This window comes from Mobula hypostoma, chromosome 14 (genome assembly GCF_963921235.1).
Source record: "Mobula hypostoma chromosome 14, sMobHyp1.1, whole genome shotgun sequence".
Lineage (NCBI taxonomy): Eukaryota > Metazoa > Chordata > Chondrichthyes > Myliobatiformes > Myliobatidae > Mobula > Mobula hypostoma.
The window spans coordinates 42,068,439-42,086,872 of record NC_086110.1 but is presented as its reverse complement, the minus strand read 5'-3'; the positions used below and the strand labels follow the sequence as shown (position 1 = coordinate 42,086,872).

Sequence of the window (18,434 nt, the reverse complement as noted above, 5' to 3'; positions counted from 1 at the left end):
CGCCATCTGTTTCTGATATTGGCTAATTTCACTTTTCACTGAAGTTTAGTGGAATATAAAACTGCTGGACTGAATATAACCACCTGATTACATTAAAATTACACCAAGCTGTCTACCAAGACTGAGAAAAAAGTAGACAAACAAGTTCCTTAGAACTGTCTTGGGGTGTCACTTTTTAAAAACATGGCTCTTAAATCCTTCAGTTGAGTAAAGCATATAAAAGGAATGGAATGAAGAAATATTTTTAATATATTCATAATGGATCTGTTAACCTTTTTCCTTCTATTACAGACTTTTCTCTACAATGAGGTATATTTATACAACATAAAGAGGAATGCATGGACAAAACTTGAAATCCCAAATCCACCAGCACCACGCTCTGCCCATCAGGTAAAACTTAGTTTGGTGAATAAGAGAGGAACATTTTGTAAAATTTCATCTTTAAAGATTTGTATGTCCAATACATGTCAGCAGCTGGTCATGCGTAACATTTTAACTGCCTTGTTCAATACCCAGCCCAACTAAAGAAAAGTTAGGTTTTGTCAATATGTTCCAGTAAATCCCATCTTACAGCATGAAATTAAAATTCAACCATGCCAGTGAAGAAATCTTCAATTTTGTATTTCTCTGCATATGATGAAACCAGCATTTCGGAAATCTAAAGGTTTTGGAAGAAAATCCTGAGATAGGTTATTTTAGAAAGTACAGTAGGTTTATTATGCAACTGCTTTACAAGGTGACTGCTTTGAGTTGGTGGGCTCATCCATATTCAAAGAACCATCAGCTAGCCCAGATGAGTGTGTCACCACTGGCATGGACTTTATCAGCAAGTGTTTGGAGGACAGTGTATGAAATAGGGCAATCCGGGTGTTCCCACACTGAAAAGCTTGGATGAATCACTTCCTACTGAAGTGTACAGCTGTGGTATTCGAATCACGTAACCCAGACCTTGACAAGAAATCAAGATATGACCACCATAAAGCTCTTTGGGATGCCAAGAGACAACAGCAATCAAAAAGAGTCCCAGGCCAGCTCTGTTTTGGCAGGGCTTGCATGGCATAAAGGGCAACAAAGCAAAATCAGCCTGCACCACAGACAACATGCACCTCTTCCTGAAGAGGTTAACCCATGCTCTGCAAGCTTGAAACACTAGAGAACTGGAGTATCACCACCCAACCCAACAGCCTCCAATACACATGAACCCACAGTCACTATTGTGAACGTAAGATCAATGTTTGAGAGAGAGAACCCACTGAAAGCATTAGGCCCGAATGGTGTCCTGTCCGTGTTCTTGGATCCTGTGCAGATCAGCTGGCCAGGGTAATTTGCAGAAATGTTTAACCTCTCCCTGCTTCAGTCTATGGTTCCCACTTGCTTTAAGAATACCGCTATCATCCCAGTGCCAAAGTAAAACAATGTTTTATGTGTTAATGAATACTGCTCAGTGGCTCTGGCATCCACTATCTTGAAGTACTGTGAGAGGCTGGTCATGGCGTGCATTAACTCTATCCTCCAGATAATCTCAACCCTCTGCAATGCGCCTATTGCTGAATGAGATCTATGGTAGATGCCATCTCCCTGACTCTACGCTTATCTCTCGAGCATCTGGACAGAAAAGACACTTGTATTGGACTATTGTTTATTGACTATAGCTTTAAGTCCAAGCAAATGCATCTCCAAACTCCTAGATCTGGGACTCAACACCTTCCTTTGCAATTGGATCTTTGACTTCCTGACCAACAGATTGCAATCAATAAGGATAAACAGTAACAGTTCTGCCACAGTGATCAGCATTGGAGTCCCACAAGACTGCATCTTCAGCCCGTACTCCACTCCCTGTACATTCATGACTATGTGGCCAGATTCTACTCTAACTCCACCCACAGTTTTGCAGATGATGCCACTGTGGTGGGCTGTATCTTAAATAGCAGTGAATCAGAGTACAGGAAGGAGGTGAGGAGCCTCATGACAACAACCTTTTCCTCAATCTCAGCAAAACAGAAAAGCGCGTTATTGACTTCAGGAAGTGGGCACATGCTCTTGTTTATCTCAACAGTCATGAGATTGAGAGAGTTGAGAGCTTTAAGTACATCATTAATTGGCTGTTGTGGTCCAACCACATAGACACAATGACTAGGAAAGCTCATCAACACCTCTACTTCCTCAGAACGCTAAAGAAATTTGGCCTATTGCCTTTGACCTTCACCAACTTTTATCAATGCACCGTAGAAAGCATCCTATCTGGATACATCATGACTTGGTATGGCAACTGCTCTGCCTGTGACTGCAGCTCAGCGCATCGTGGAAACCGGCCTCCCTGCCATGGACTATCTACTCATTGGCTGCCTCAGCAAAGCAACCAGCATAATCATTGACCCCATCAGCCTGGTAATTCTCTCCTCTTCTTCCTCCTCCTTCTATTGGGAGGAAGATACCAAACCCTGAAAACAAGTACCACCAGTCTCAAACAGCTTCTATCCCACTATTATAAAACTTGAATGGTTCCTAGTACAATAACATAAACTCTTCACCTTGCAATCTTCCACATTATGACCTTGCACCTTATTCTCTACCTGCATTGTACTTTCTCTGTTATTGAGATTTTACAAGGTAAAACAATGCACTGCTGTAACATATTGATCTGTATGAATGATACGCAGGACAAGATTTTCACTGTTCCTGGATACATGTGATGACAATAAACATATTTAGTTCCTTAACATGATAGTCACATTCCTTAGAACCTTTGTCTTTTGGTTAGTTGTGTTATAGCAGAACAGGCTGTAGTCACCTTCAGAGTACAGATTTAAACAGGTTTTCATGATCGTCATTGCATTGTAACCAATGTAGTCTGCATAACAGACAATAGGTGCAGGAGTAGGCCATTCGGCCCTTCGAGCCAACACTGTCATTCACTGTGATCATGGCTGATCATCCACAATCAGTATCCAGTTCCTGCCTTATCTCCATAACCTTCGATTCCACTATCTTTAAGAGCTCTATCCATCTCTTTATTGAAAGCATCCGGAGACTTGGCCTCCACAGCCTTCTGGGGCAGAGCATTCCATTTATCCACCACTCTCTGGGTGAAAAAGTTTTTCCTCAACTCTGTTCTAAATGGCCTACCCCTAATTCTTAAACTGTGGCCTCTGGTTCTGGACTCACCCATCAGTGGGAACATGCTTCCTCCCTCCAGCCTGTCCAGTCCCTTAATAATCTTATATGTTTCAATAAGATCCCCTCTCAGCCTTCTAAATTCCAGAGTATACAAGCCCAGTCGCTCCAATCTTTCGACATATGACAGTCCCACCATCCCGGGAATTAACCTTGTGAACCTACGCTGCACTTCCTCAATAGCAAGAATGTCCTTCCTCAAATTTGGAGACCTAAACTGCACACAGTACTCCAGGTGTGATCTCACCAAGGCCCTGTACAGCTGCAGAAGGACCTCTTTGCTCTTATACTCAATTTCCCTTGTTATGAAGGCCAGCATGCCATTAGCTTTCTTCACAGCCTGCTGTACTTGCATGCTTGCTTTCAGTGACTGATGTGCAAGCACACCTAGATCTCATTGTGCTTCCCCTTTTCCTAACTTGACTCCATTTAGATAATAATCTGCCTTCCCGTTCTTACCACCAAAGTGGATAACCTTACATTTATCCACATTAAACTGCATCTGCCATGCGTCTGCCCACTCACCCAGCCTGTCCAAGTCACCCTGCATTCTCATAACATCCTCCTCACATTTCACACTGCCACCCAGCTTTGTGTCATCGGCAAATTTGCTAATGTTACTTTTAATTCTCTCATCTAAATCATTAATATATATTGTAAACAGCTGCAGTCCCAGCACTGAACCCCACTGGTCACCGCCTGCCATTCCGAAAGGGACCCGTTAATCGCTACTCTTTGTTTTCTGTCAGCCAGCCAATTTTCAATCCATGTCAGTACTCTGCCCCCAATACCATGTGCCCTAATTTTGCCCACTAATCTCCTATGTGGGACTTTATCAAAGGCTTTCTGAAAGTCCAGGTACACTACATCGACTGGCTCTCCCTTGTCCATTTTCATAGTTACATCCTCAAAAAATTCCAGAAGATTAGTCAAGCATGATTTCCCCTTCGTAAATCCATGCTGACTCGGACCAATCCTGTTACTACTATCCAGATGTGTCGTAATTTCATCTTTTATAATTGACTCCAGCATCTTTTCCACCACCGATGTCAGGCTAACCAGTCTATAATTCCCTGTTTTCTCTCTTCCTCCCTTCTTAAAGAGAGGGACAACATTAGCCACCCTCCAATCCACAGGAACTGATCCTGAATCTATAGAATATTGGAAAATGATTACCACTGCATCCACAATTTCTAAAGCCACGTCCTTAAGTACCCTGGGATGCAGACCATCAGGTCCCAGGGACTTATCTGCCTTCAGACCCAACAGCCTCTCCAACACCATTTCCTGCCTAATATAAATTTCCTTCAATTCATCCATTACCCAAGGTCCTTTGGCCACTATTACATCTGGGAGATTGTTTGTGTCTTCCCTAGTGAAGACAGATCCAAAGTACCTGTTCAACTCGTCTGCCATTTCCTTGTTCCCCATAATAAATTCACCTGCTTCTGTCTTCAAGGGCCCAATTTTGGTCTTAACTATTTTTTTTCCTTTTCACATACCTAAAGAAGCTCTTACTATCGTCCTTTATATTCTTGGCTAGTTTACCTTCGTACCTCATTTTTTTCTCTGCGTATTGCCTTTTTAGTTACCTTCTGTTGCTCTTTGAAAGTTTCCCAATCCTCCGGCTTCCCACTCATTTTTGCTACGTTATACTTCTCTTTTATTTTTATACTGTCCATTACTTCCCTTGTCAGCTACGGCCTCCCCTTACTCCCCATAGAATCATTCTTCCTCTTTGGAATGAACTGATCCTGCACCTTCCGCATTATTCCCAGAAACACTTGCCATTGCTGTTTCACTGTCATCCCTGCTCGGGTATTGTTCCATTGAACTTTGGCCAGCTCCTCCCTCATAGCACCATAGTTCCCTTTGTTCAACTGTAATACTGACACTTCCGAGTTTCCCTTCTCCCTCTCAAATTGTAGATTAAAACTTATCATATTATGGTCACTACCTCCTAATGGCTCCTTTACCTCGAGGTCCCTGATCAAATCCGGTTCATTGCACAACACTAATACAAATAGTGTTCCCAAGTTCACTAATGTGCAGCATGAAAGCATGTTATAGTAGAACTACCTGTATAATACAAGAAGAAAAATTGGCATTCTTTTCATCATGATCTGTAAATGTAATGTGTCATGTTAACATGTTGTTTCTAATAACTTACAGTATTTGAAGTAAAATATTTCTCACAGCAAACTACAATATCTGTTTGGTTTTCCAAATAGGCTGTGGTGGTTCCTCAAGCAGGTGGACAACTTTGGGTATTTGGAGGAGAATTTGCATCTCCAAATGGTGAACAGTTTTACCATTATAAAGATCTTTGGGTGCTACATCTTGCCAATAGGATGTGGGAACAAATCAAGTAAGAGTTGTTTTATATATTTAGTATTAAGAAAGATGGTATACATATATTAAATACCATGTTTAAGTTTTAAGATATATCTGTCATAAATATAGTAAATCTTTTTGATATTTGTTGCTGATAACATTGTGAAATCACTTTACCCAATAGAATCTGATATGTCAAAGTTGCTGGTGAACGCAGCAGGCCAGGCAGCATCTATAGGAAGAGGCGCAGTCGACGTTTCAGGCCGAGACCCTTCGTCAGGACTAACTGAAGGAAGAGTGAGTAAGGGATTTGAAAGCTGGAGGGGGAGGGGGAGATGCAAAATGATAGGAGAAGACAGGAGGGGGAGGGATGGAGCCGAGAGCTGGACAGGTGATAGGCAGAAGGGGATACGAGAGGATCATGGGACAGGAGGTCCGGGAAGAAAGACGGGGGGGGGGGTGACCCAGAGGATGGGCAAGAGGTATATTCAGAGGGACAGAGGGAGAAAAAGGAGAGTGAGAGAAAGAATGTGTGCATTAAAAAGAGTAACAGATGGGGTACGAGGGGGAGGTGGGGCCTAGCGGAAGTTAGAGAAGTCAATGTTCATGCCATCAGGTTGGAGGCTACCCAGACGGAATATAAGGTGTTGTTCCTCCACCCTGAGTGTGGCTTCATCTTTACAGTAGAGGAGGCCGTGGATAGACATGTCAGAATGGGAATGGGATGTGGAATTAAAATGTGTGGCCACTGGGAGATCCTGCTTTCTCTGGCGGACAGAGCGTAGATGTTCAGCAAAGCGGTCTCCCAGTCTGCGTCGGGTCTCACCAATATATAAAAGGCCACATCGGGAGCACCGGACGCAGTATATCACCCCAGTCGACTCACAGGTGAAGTGATGCCTCACCTGGAAGGACTGTTTGGGGCCCTGAATGGTGGTAAGGGAGGAAGTGTAAGGGCATGTGTAGCACTTGTTCCGCTTACACGGATAAGTGCCAGGAGGGAGATCAGTGGGGTGGGCTGGGGGGGACGAATGGACAAGGGAGTTGTGTAGGGAGCGATCCCTGCGGAATGCAGAGAGAGGCGGGGAGGGAAAGATATGCTTAGTGGTGGGATCCCGTTGGAGGTGGCAACGGGATCCCACCACTAAGCATATCTTTCCCTCCCCGCCTCTCTCTGCATTCCGCAGGGATCGCTCCCTACACAACTCCCTTGTCCATTCGTCCCCCCCATCCCTCCCCACTGATATCCCGCCTGGCACTTATCCGTGTAAGCGGAACAAGTGCTACACATGCCCTTACACTTCCTCCCTTACCACCATTCAGGGCCCCAAACAGTCCTTCCAGGTGAGGCATCACTTCACCTGTGAGTCGACTGGGGTGATATACTGCGTCCGGTGCTCCCGATGTGGCCCTTTATATATTGGTGAGACCCGACGCAGACTGGGAGACCGCTTTGCTGAACATCTACGCTCTGTCCGCCAGAGAAAGCAGGATCTCCCAGTGGCCACACATTTTAATTCCACATCCCATTCCCATTCTGACATGTCTATCCACGGCCTCCTCTACTGTAAAGATGAAGCCACACTCAGGGTGGAGGAACAACACCTTATATTCCGTCTGGGTAGCCTCCAACCTGATGGCATGAACATTGACTTCTCTAACTTCCGCTAGGCCCCACCTCCCCCTCGTACCCCATCTGTTACTCTTTTTAATGCACACATTCTTTCTCTCACTCTCCTTTTTCTCCCTCTGTCCCTCTGAATACACCTCTTGCCCATCCTCTGGGTCACCCCCCCCCCCCGTCTTTCTTCCCGGACCTCCTGTTCCATGATCCTCTCGTATCCCCTTCTGCCTATCACCTGTCCAGCTCTCGGCTCCATCCCTCCCCCTCCTGTCTTCTCCTATCATTTTGCATCTCCCCCTCCCCCTCCAGCTTTCAAATCCCTTACTCACTCTTCCTTCAGTTAGTCCTGACGAAGGGTCTCGGCCTGAAACGTCGACTGCGCCTCTTCCTATAGATGCTGCCTGGCCTGCTGCGTTCACCAGCAACTTTGATGTATGTTGCTTGAATTTCCAGCATCTGCAGAATTCCTGTTGTTTGCGTTTAAAAAGAATCTGATATGATAATGTTTGCTAATATGGCTTTGGAGGACTGAAAGGCCTGTTCTGCAGCTTCTAAATAATGTAACAATTGAATCCATGCCTAATATTTTATGAGCCCTGAAAGGTTGTTAAAGTCCTACTTCATTGCCAGATTTGCTATATATGAATAAAATAAGTAAATATTTTTGTACATTCTTTAAGGTAAATAGGTTACAGAATCAAAATTACAGTTATGGATCTTTACAAATTTCCCAATATCCTAGCCAATCTAGTATAGAAGGCACTTTAACTGACTTTTGGATTAACATTCTTCATTTGAAGCAAAATATCTGAATTACTGTTCTTTCTCAGTCAGTTAAATTGGTGGGATTGCCTTCCATTGGAACATGTTCAATTCTCCAGGAGATGTGTGGGTGTTTGCCAGCCTTGAAGACTTGTTTGGTTGGAAATAACATAAAACAGCCTGTAATTTGCTATGCTTCAAAATGCTTTCCTGTTGGCTATTGAAATTTGTTTCTGTATCCCTCAGCTGCTTGACAATGCTACACTAATTGCGAGCTATGATGTTCTGAATGCATGAAATACTGGATTACCTCTATGGAAAAATAAACATTTCAAATAATTAATCATTCCAGCAGCATAATTTAAATATTGTATTCTATAATCATAATCAGAAGAAAAAACAAACTGTTAGAGCGCTAATGAAGTTGTCATTCAGCTAAACCAGGGTTGAAGCAATTGAACCAGTGAGAAGAATTTTAAATGTGAGGGAGTTGCAGCCAAAAGCACTAACCTTGAGTCTTGCAATCTGTTAATCTGGTTCGTTGTTTCATTTGGCTCAGTTCAGACTGGCTATCCCTGCAGACTGACAATCTTGAGGTTCCACTAATTGATTGTATCAGGATGACTCTTCAAATTGTGGTAAGACATATAAGCAATTGTAGCAATTATTATATGACATTTTGGCATGAAAACAATTAATATTAAGAGACTTGTAGACTGATTCATTGCAGTCAAAACTTTGAAAGGAACATACCATTATATATTAAAAAAAACACTGGACATCTGTTTCTGCTGCCATACTAGGCACTTGCTGTTAACCCCAGCCCTCCCTGATGCTACATGCCAGGACCCTGCTGTGAATATCTGCTTTCTGATGTAGCCCCAACAGTGAATCATATCATAGCTCATTTTGTCCAAATTTCTGAGCTCCGCTGTAAAATTTCCATGACTATCTCCCTTGGTGCTTCACCCTATTCCTTCTTCCTGAACTTAAAAAAAAACTTACAAAACCTGTGTATTTTCTATTTAAAATGCTTCTTACATTAAAGTGCTAAAAACAAGTTTAAGCAGAGAATGTATTACATAAGGAAGGATAGGAAAAGGCTATTTAAGACAGAGACCTGCGTTCAGAAATAAAGATCATTGAGGAAGAGGATCTAGCAAGTAATGCATTCTTTCCATAATGGAAGTGACATGGGCAAGGGTGGAGATGAGTAGCTCGAGCAGGGTATTTATTTGTGGTTTGCTGGAAGGACTGTGTCCTGTGCAAGGTAATGGACAGGAGAAATAGCCTAAGGATTCGGAAATAGGAATAGTAACAGGAAGCCTAAGCCAAACTAATGTAAGTATGTTGTGTTACCCTCTTAAGAATTTGGAGCATAAAGTAAACAAAGATATATTACTGAAGAATTTCTGTTGTGCAAATCAGCATTTCTTCCCATGGCTTCTATTAAGTCTGTGCACAAGACTTGTTTGTATCTCTTGGAATGAAAATGTTGTGGAATATAATGAAACTCAAGTAATGGTCTGACTGATGATTCAACCTTTAGTACTTCCTTAGTCACCTCTGCAGTGTTCTCAACCTTATTCAGTGTTCTCAGCATTACTTTGGAGCATGAAATGATGATGTCACTGGTGATCAACTGAGAGACTCCAAGCTGTTTCCTGTGAATGTTGCTTGATTATGTAATCATCATCTCAGGGATCCACAATACAGTTCAATGAGTTTGTAAATTATTGTTGATGTTCTTTAAAATGCTTGTCATCCAATCATTTAACATATTAAGCAGCTAGATGAATGAAAGAAATGTATAAGAAGCTGAGACAGGTGCCTCAGAAAAGGATCTGTAAGCCGCAATCTTGCAGAATTAACAGCTAAGGGAGGAAGTTTGAGAAAAATTGAAAAGATGCTACTCGCTATCATCATTGGACTCAGGTTTATTATCACTGACAACTGTCATGTTTTGTGGAAGCAGTACAGTGCGAGATATAAACTTACAGGTATTGAACCCATGGCACTCAAAAATTTTGTCAGCACATGGCATGCATTGGAGCCCCTTGATTCTTTAAGCCCCACCCATAGTAAAAAAAAATACTAAGTGATTATATGTACTGTTGTAGCGACCCACTTTCTGGCACACACGAACCGGCTCACAACAGCGCGCGCAGGCAGAGGGCCGGCCCCAAAAAGGGCGCCAGGCCATCTTCACCAGCAGGGGGAAAATCCTGCGTGCGGAAATGGTCTGGGAATATGCATTCCCCACAGCAATCCCGCCCCAGGAAGGGCGGGAACGGGAAGGCTTTAAAGCAGGCCGCGAAGTTTGAATAGATCTCTTTCATCGCAACTTTAACTCACCGACTCTGTGTGGTTATTCTAGCGCTGTGTGTAGCACACCGCTACAATTGGTGACCCTGAGGGCCCAAACGATATTTGGACCAGAGATGACCGACGCCGCATCTGTTCACGCAGTTTCGTTAAAACTGCCAAGCTTCTGGACGCTGCGACCCCATTTATGGTTCGAACAAGCAGAAGCTCAATTCCACATTCGGCAGATAACCTCGGAGTCCACTCGCTACTACTACGTGCTGAGCTCCTTCGACCAGGAGACAGCTGCACAAGTTGATGAGTTTATACAGTCGCCCCCGGAGGACGGCAAATACACAACATTCAAAGCCCTGCTCATAAGGACTTTCGGACTCTCACGGCGCGAACGAGCACGCCGCTTAATGCACCTGGATGGTTTGGGAGACAGGCCGCCGTCAGCATTAATGAACGAGATGCTGGCCCTGGCTGAAGGACACAAACCCTGCCTCATGTTTGAGCAGGCGTTCCAAGAGCAACTGCCCGAGGACATATGCCTGCTGCTGTCCGACACAGATTTCAGCAACCCCCGGGAGGTGGCGGCCCGAGCAGATGTGCTGTGGAATGCCAGGAAAGAGAGAGGGGTGCCTGTCGCACAGATCACCAAGCCACGTGCCCAACAACAGACCAGACCAGGCCCGGCAGCAGATCCTACAAAACCCGGCGACGGGAGTGAGGAGCCCAACGAACAATGGTGTTTCTACCACCAGCGGTGGGGCACAGAGGCCCACTGCTGCAGACCACCCTGCAAATTCCCGGGAAACGCCAGGGTCAGCCGCCACTGATGGCTAAGGTAGCTGGCCATCAGGACAGCCTCCTGTATGTCTGGGACAAGCAGTTGGGACGCCGTTTTTTGGTCGACACCGGAGCAGAGATCAGCGTCTTACCTCCAACGAGTTATGATACCCGCAACAGAGAACCGGGACCCACCCTGAGGGCTGCAAATGGCAGCACAATACGAACCTACGGCACCCGCACAGTGCGGCTACAGTTCAGCTCCAGCCGATTCACGTGGGACTTCACACTGGCCGCCGTGGCCCAACCACTCCTGGGGGCGGATTTTCTACGAGCCCACAGCCTGCTGGTCAACCTGCAAGGGAAGCGATTAGTCCACACCAAGACTTTTCAAACGTTCTCCCTAGGTGAAGCACAGTTGCCAGCCCCACACCTGGACTCCATCACACTGTCCGACAACGAATTCACCAGGGTCCTGGCAGATTTCCCATCAGTACTGACACCGCAGTTCACGGCAGCCATGCCCAGACACGGAGTACAGCACCACATCCCGATCCAGGGACCACCCCTCCACGCCCGTGCTCGAAGGCTTCCCCCAGACAAGCTCCGACTGGCGAAGGAGGAGTTCAAGAAGATGGAGGAATTGGGGATCATACGACGGTCCGACAGCCCATGGGCCTCCCCCCTTCACATGGTGCCCAAGGCAACGAGGGGCTGGAGACCATGCGGTGACTACCGCAGACTGAACGAGGCTACAATGCCAGACCGCTACCCTGTGCCGCACATTCAAGACTTCGCAGCAAACCTACACGGCGCAAGGATCTTTTCCAAGGTAGACCTCATCCGGGGATACCATCAAATCCCTGTACATCCCGACGACATCCCCAAAACAGCACTTATCAACCCGTTCGGACTTTTCGAATTCCTCCGAATGCCGTTTGGTCTAAAGAATGCCGCACAGACTTTCCAGCGGCTAATGGACGCGTTGGAACGCGACCTGGACTTTGCATTCATCTATTTGGACAACATCCTCATAGCCAGCGGTAGTCAGCAGGAACATCTGTCCCACCTCCGCCAGCTCTACTCCCGCCTGAGCGAATTCGGCCTTACAATCAACCCAGCCAAATGCCAGTTCGGACTCGACACCATTGACTTCCTGGGCCACAGGATTACTAAAGACGGGGCAACCCCGCTGCCTGCCAAGGTAGACGCGGTCCGCAGCTTCCCCCGACCCAACACAATCAAAGGCCTGCAGGAATTCGTGGGTATGGTGAATTTCTACCACCGTTTCCTCCCCTCAGCAGCCCGAACCATGCGCCCCCTGTTCACTCTAATGTCGGGTAAGGGCAAGGACATTACCTGGGATGAAGAGGCCGCAACCGCTTTCGTTAAAACCAAAGAAGCCTTGGCAAACGCCGCGATGCTAGCGCACCCCAGAACGGACGTTCCTACTGCCCTCACGGTGGACGCATCCAACACAGCGGTCGGTGGAGTGCTGGAACAACTCATCGAGGGTCGCTGGCAACCCCTGGCGTTCTTCAGCAAACACCTACGACCACCTGAACTCAAATACAGTGCTTTCGACCGGGAGCTATTGGCACTATACCTGGCAGTCCGGCATTTCAGGTACTTCTTAGAAGGTAGGCCCTTCACCGCGTTCACAGACCACAAACCACTTACCCTTGCGTTCATGAAGGTGTCCGACCCCTGGTCGTCCCGCCAGCAGCGACATCTGTCCTACATCTCCGAGTACACGACGGACATCCGGCATGTCTCTGGAAAGGACAGTGTCGTGGCGGACGCACTATCCAGACCTACCATACAGGCCCTGTCCCGGGGGTGGACTGTGCAGCGCTGGCAGAGGCACAGCAGGCAGACGCTGAGATCCCCAGTTACAGGACTGCAGTCTCCGGTTTGCAGCTCCAAGACCTCCCCGTAGGCCCAGGTGAGAGGACCCTACTATATGACGTAGCTACCGGCCAACCCCGCCCCGCCGTCCCAGCAGCCTGGTGCCGGCAGGTTTTTGAGTCCATTCACAACTTAGCGCACCCCTCCATCAGGACAGCCGTCCGGCTGGTCGCCAACAGGTTTGTGTGGCATGGACTTCGTAAGCAGGTCAGTGAATGGGCCAAAACGTGCATGCAGTGCCAAACGGCCAAGGGGCAGCGGCACACCAAGGCTCCACCGCAGCGGTTCGAACCCACCCGCCAGAGGTTCGACCACATTCATGTGGCTATCGTGGGGCCCCTGCTAGTGTCACGAGGAGCGCGGTACCTCCTAACTATGATAGACCGGTTCACCAGATGGCCAGAGGCAGTCCCGCTCACCGACACCACCTCCGAATCCTGTGCCCAAGCACTGATCGCAACCTGGGTAGCCCGCTTCGGGGTACTGGCCCACATTACCTCCGACAGGGACGCCCAGTTCACCTCCAGCCTGTGGTTGGCTACGGCCAACCTAGGATTGCACCTACACCACACAACTGCCTACCACCCACAGTCGAACGGACTAGTGGAGCGCTTCCACCGTCACCTGAAATCGGCTCTCATGGCCCGCCTGGAGGGGCCTAACTGGGTGGACGAGCTTCCCTGGGTCCTGCTCGGAATCCGCACAGCGCCCAAAGAGGATCTGCACACCTCGTTCGCCGAGCTGGTGTACGGCGCACCCCTGGTAGTCCCAGGAGAGTTCATACCAGCCCCAAGGGGGCAAGAGGAAGAACCCACAGCAGTCCTGGACAGACTACGGGAGAGGCTCGGTAACCTGGCCCCCATCCCCACTTCACAGCACGGACAGAGCCCGACCTGCGTACCCGAAGACCTGCAGAACTGTAAGTTTCTCTTTGTACGACGGGGCGGACACCGGGCACCGCTACAGCGGCCCTACGAGGGGCCGTTTAAGGTGATCAGGAACAATGGGTCCACGTTCGTGCTGGACATGGAGGGAGAGAGGAGGTTTTCACGGTGGACCGACTCAAACCGGCCCATGTGGACTTGGCGCAGCCGGTCCAGGCCCAGGCACCGCGGCGCAGGGGCAGACCTCCCAAACAGAGGCCGATCCAGACTGTGGACATTGGGGGAGGTATCGCCGGTTCTGCCGGGGGGCGGGGTTATGTGGCGACCCACTTTCTGGCACACACGAACCGGCTCACAACAGCGTGCGCAGGCAGAGGGCCGGCCCCAAAAAGGGTGCCAGGCCATCTTCACCAGCAGGGGGAAAATCCCGCGCGCGGAAAGGGTCTGGGAATATGCATTCCCCACAGCAATCCCGCCCCAGGGAGGGCGGGAACGGGAAGGCTTTAAAGCAGGCCGCGAAGTTTGAATAAATCTCTTTCATCGCAACTCTAACTCACCGACTCCGTGTGGTTATTCTAGCGCTATGTGTAGCACACCGCTACACTGTCAAAGCAGTGCGTGATGTTTCTACAAACCAAGAGCAGTGAGATATTTTCACAGGAAATGTCTCACGCTGTCCTTGGTGTTTATATCAAAAGCCTACAGAATGGTTCAAAGGATTCATTTGGGCAGATTAGTGTGTTGAATTTTTTTAGGAAAAATATCTAAATAGATGGTAAGAAAATACAGGTTTCCCCGCCATCCAAAGGTAGAGCGTTCTTATGAAACGGTTCGTAAGCCGGAATGTCGTAAAGTGAAGAAGCAATTACCATTTATTTATATGGAAAAAATTTGTGAGCGTTCACAGACCCAAAAAATAACCTACCAAATCATGCTAAATAACACACAAAACCTAGAATAACAGTAACATATAGTAAAAGTAGGAATGATATGATAAATACACAGCCTATATAAAGTAGAAATACTTTTCTACAATCATTGTCGCCTCTCTCCGTAGTGAAAATCTCACGCAAGCGCTCTCGGCAGAAACACGGCACAAGCACTCTTGGCAGAACCACTCTCTCCAGTAACTTTTAAGCTATGAAGCTGCCAAATCATACCAAATAACACATAAAAATACACAGCCTATATAAAGTAGAAATAGTGTATGTACAGTGTAGTATCACGTCGTTCACCACGATTGAGGCCTTAATTATGTCTAGTTTTATGCTAAGTGTAACACCCTTACGGGCTCTTTTAGGCCTTTCCAATACCTTAAAACTCATCTTGCTAACGGCTGCTCTCAGGCACGTGTTTAAGCAAGGACGGCTAGAATGCAGTTCCGGGAGAGGAGCTTTTGTAACAGTGAAAACAACTTCTATTAGCGAAAACAAGTAACTAATGTAGGTCTTTCGTAACAGCGAGGTTTCGTAAAGCGAACGTTCGAAAAGCGGGGGACAACTGTAGATAAAAAGGAGAGGAAAGAATGAAAGGAAGGCTGTTGAAATGATCAAAAGTCACATTTACCTCTGTCATTGCACACTTTTTTTCTTTCTATTTGTCTTTTCCCTCTCCTCCTGTATCCCTCTTAACACTCTCTGCACGCACACCCTCATTTGGTTGGTCTTATTTTTGACCTCTCCATGATATGTGATCTTATTCTTGCCCATCTCTCTCTCCCTCTCTAGTACACACATCACTAAGATCTCTAGATTTGACTAGACTTCGGAGTGGAGCCTGTGGAGTTGTTTATGCCATATGATATCCAGGAGTAAACCAGGCAGCTGTACAATTAGATCATGGCTAAATATGACCTCAAATCCATTCATTATTTTTTTATTACTATTCCTTTATACTGATAGCTGAAAAAACATCAGCTTCTGTCTTGAAAATCTTAAATGACCTTCCAGAAATTTTTCTTTGGGATTATAATTCCAGAATTACAATGTCTAACATACAAGGGAATAAATGCTTTCTGATTTCATGTCTAAAATGGGAAAGCTCTAATTTTAGTGCTGTACCTCTGTTCTGTAATTCCCCATTGGAGATAATGACCTCTAAAAGTACCCTCCTGAGTTAACTCGTGTAAAATTAGATTTGCTCTGTCCCAAGTAACCAGATCCTTTAATCCCTAGTATCAGTCTAGTGAATCTTTGCTGTATCCTTTCCAAGGCTAAAGTATCTTTCCTAAGTTGTGATACACAAAGTGAATGCACTCTCAAAGTGAGATATGATCTCTTTGTGAATAAGGCAAAACTTCCTCCTCTTTGTAATCCATTGCTTTATCAACATTGCAAGATATTTTGACCTTTAAAATGATTCAATTTAGAAGAACGTTAATAAGGGTGTAAAGAATCCTTGTAAAGGGTCGAAAGAAACTGCTTCCAGTTAAAGATGGCACTGCTGAAGGCGAGCGACAACTTACCAGCAGTTAACGAAACAAGAAATACAACTAAATACTTTGTTAATCACACTTTTTTAGTTTAAAAAAAAATTATGGTAAACGATCACTACAAATGATGTAAAGGTAACCGAAGGCGAGGCTGAGTTGAAGGTCAAAGCATGCGGTTGTGAGTCTTAAGTTGGGGCAAGTGGAGCAGACGAGAGACAGGTTCAGGGCCTGTTCACCTAAATCGAGGATGAAGTTTGATCAATCTAAGCACTGGGCCAGTTTGGAAAGGTCAGTACAAGCTGAGATGTGGCGGCAGTTTCCGGGTCCTGAGTGTATCGATATGACAGGGCCCGGGTCTTAGAATGAGGAATGACTTGATGTTTGGATGATTTAAACGTTGGACCAGATGGATTGAAAAGGCAGGGTGTCAGGACCAGAGGCGAAGGTTGGACTGATTCTGCGCGTTAGTCTGCAAGGTTTACCGTGCTCTTCACTGCACTGAGGCTATGGCCTGCTCCAGGCTTCGTGTCTGCAGGCTCCGCAATGTACTGAGCTGAGACTGTGGCCTGCTTCGGCTGCTCCCTTCCCCAACAATTGACACTCTCAACCACGTCAATCTATTAGCTGCTGTTCTGCTTTCTACCCTTCCTCCCATCCAGAGCAAGGATATGATTTCCCTCGACATTCTTTCACTTCAGCAGCCTTTGACTCTCATCCTCCATAATTGCACCACCTTCATTGAGAAGCCAAAATTATAACTCACCTTTCAGCATGTTGGAGGTACTGTTTCCTCCATGTGTAGGTTTTACTTCTCTGCCCATACTTAGTGTCCTTCTAGCACCTTTCCACTGACCAGCAATCTAAACATTTATTCCAGGCGAAGAAGTGATTTGTTTGCATTTCCTCCAGTTTATTCTACAGTATTCGGTGTTCGTATATAGTGTGCTCCACATTAGAGAAAGCAAATGTGACTCTTTGGAATACCTCCATTTACTCTGTAAGGATAACCCACTCAGTTTAATTCATTATCCCACTTTCAATTGTACCTCTGTCTTTGGCCCCTTATTCTATTCTGGTGAAGTCTGGCATAAACTCAGCAAAGAGCATCCAGTCTTTCACCTGGACAGGCTACAGCACTTATGGACTTGATGTTAAGTTCAACGACTTTAAATAATCTACCTTTTGGGTGTGTATCTGGAATTGTCCAGTTCTGATACAAAAATTGAGATTGCTAAAGGTGCTCAACAGGCCAAGAGCCACCTCTGAAAAGAGAGAAACGGTGATGATATTTCAGGGACTTTTTGATGTGTGGGAGTCATGACATGGGTGCAGTATGGCTTGCTATATGTTTCCAATATTTTATATTTTTCTTTCAGACATCCAGTCATCTTGCCCAATTCTGACATAAGGCATTAACTTGGTTTCTCTCTCGCCACTAATGCCAGCTGTCCTGATGAGCTTCTCCAAAATTCTCCTTAATTTCATGTTTCCTGGTAACCTTCTTTTCCATAACTCAAATTTCTTAGTTTGTTTCTTTCTTATCTCTCCTCTCAGTCCCAACAGAATAGTAGTTTACAAGCCTCCTTCACCCTCTCTCAACCAACACCAAATAGTGCCATTAATTTTCTCTTTGACATTTCCCTTATTCTCCCTATCTCTCTTCTCTGCAACTCAAAATAGAATCAGGATTACTGTCATTGACATATGTTGTGAGATTTGTTGTTTGGTGGCAGTAGTACAGTACAAAAAAAGTGCAAAAGTGGGGAACTGCAAGGTTCTGTTCAAGGACTGCTTAGAAATCAAATAGTAGAGGGGAAGAAACTGTTCCTTAAAACAGGCTTCTGTATCTCCTCCTTGATGGTTGTAATGAGAAGAAGGCATGACCCGGATGGTGAGGGTCCTTAATGATAGATGACGCCTCCTTGAGGCACCGAGCTTTGAAGATGTCCTCAGTGGTGGGGAGGGTTGTGCCCATGATGGAGAGGGCCAAGTCTACAAACTTTTGCAGCCTCTTTCAATCCTGCATATTGAAGCCTCCATGCAGAATACTTTCTACTGTACATCGGCAAGCTTTCTTTGCGACTGCATTAATGCATTGATCCTATGATAGATCCTTTGAGATTTTGATGGCAAGGACTTGAAGCTGCTTATCTTTTCCACCACAGAACCCTCAATGATAACTGGTGTATATTCTCTTGACTTCTACTTCCTGAAGTTCACA

The 18,434-nt window shown here is 46.0% G+C and overlaps 1 protein-coding gene across 4 annotated transcripts in view; it reads left to right on the top strand.

Annotated features, from left to right (window-relative positions):
• Positions 1–18,434, top strand: part of klhdc4 (kelch domain containing 4) — a 113,927-nt gene that overhangs the window by 43,036 nt on the left and 52,457 nt on the right. For all 4 annotated transcript variants that reach the window (XR_010020305.1, XR_010020306.1, XM_063067006.1 and 1 more), the window contains exons 4-5: positions 292–390; positions 5,406–5,542. Coding sequence is in view for 2 of the 4 variants with exons in the window: in XM_063067006.1 (XP_062923076.1) it covers positions 292–390; positions 5,406–5,542 (236 nt within the window). In the remaining 2 variants the exon portion in view is untranslated. The remainder of the gene's footprint in view (positions 1–291; positions 391–5,405; positions 5,543–18,434) is intronic.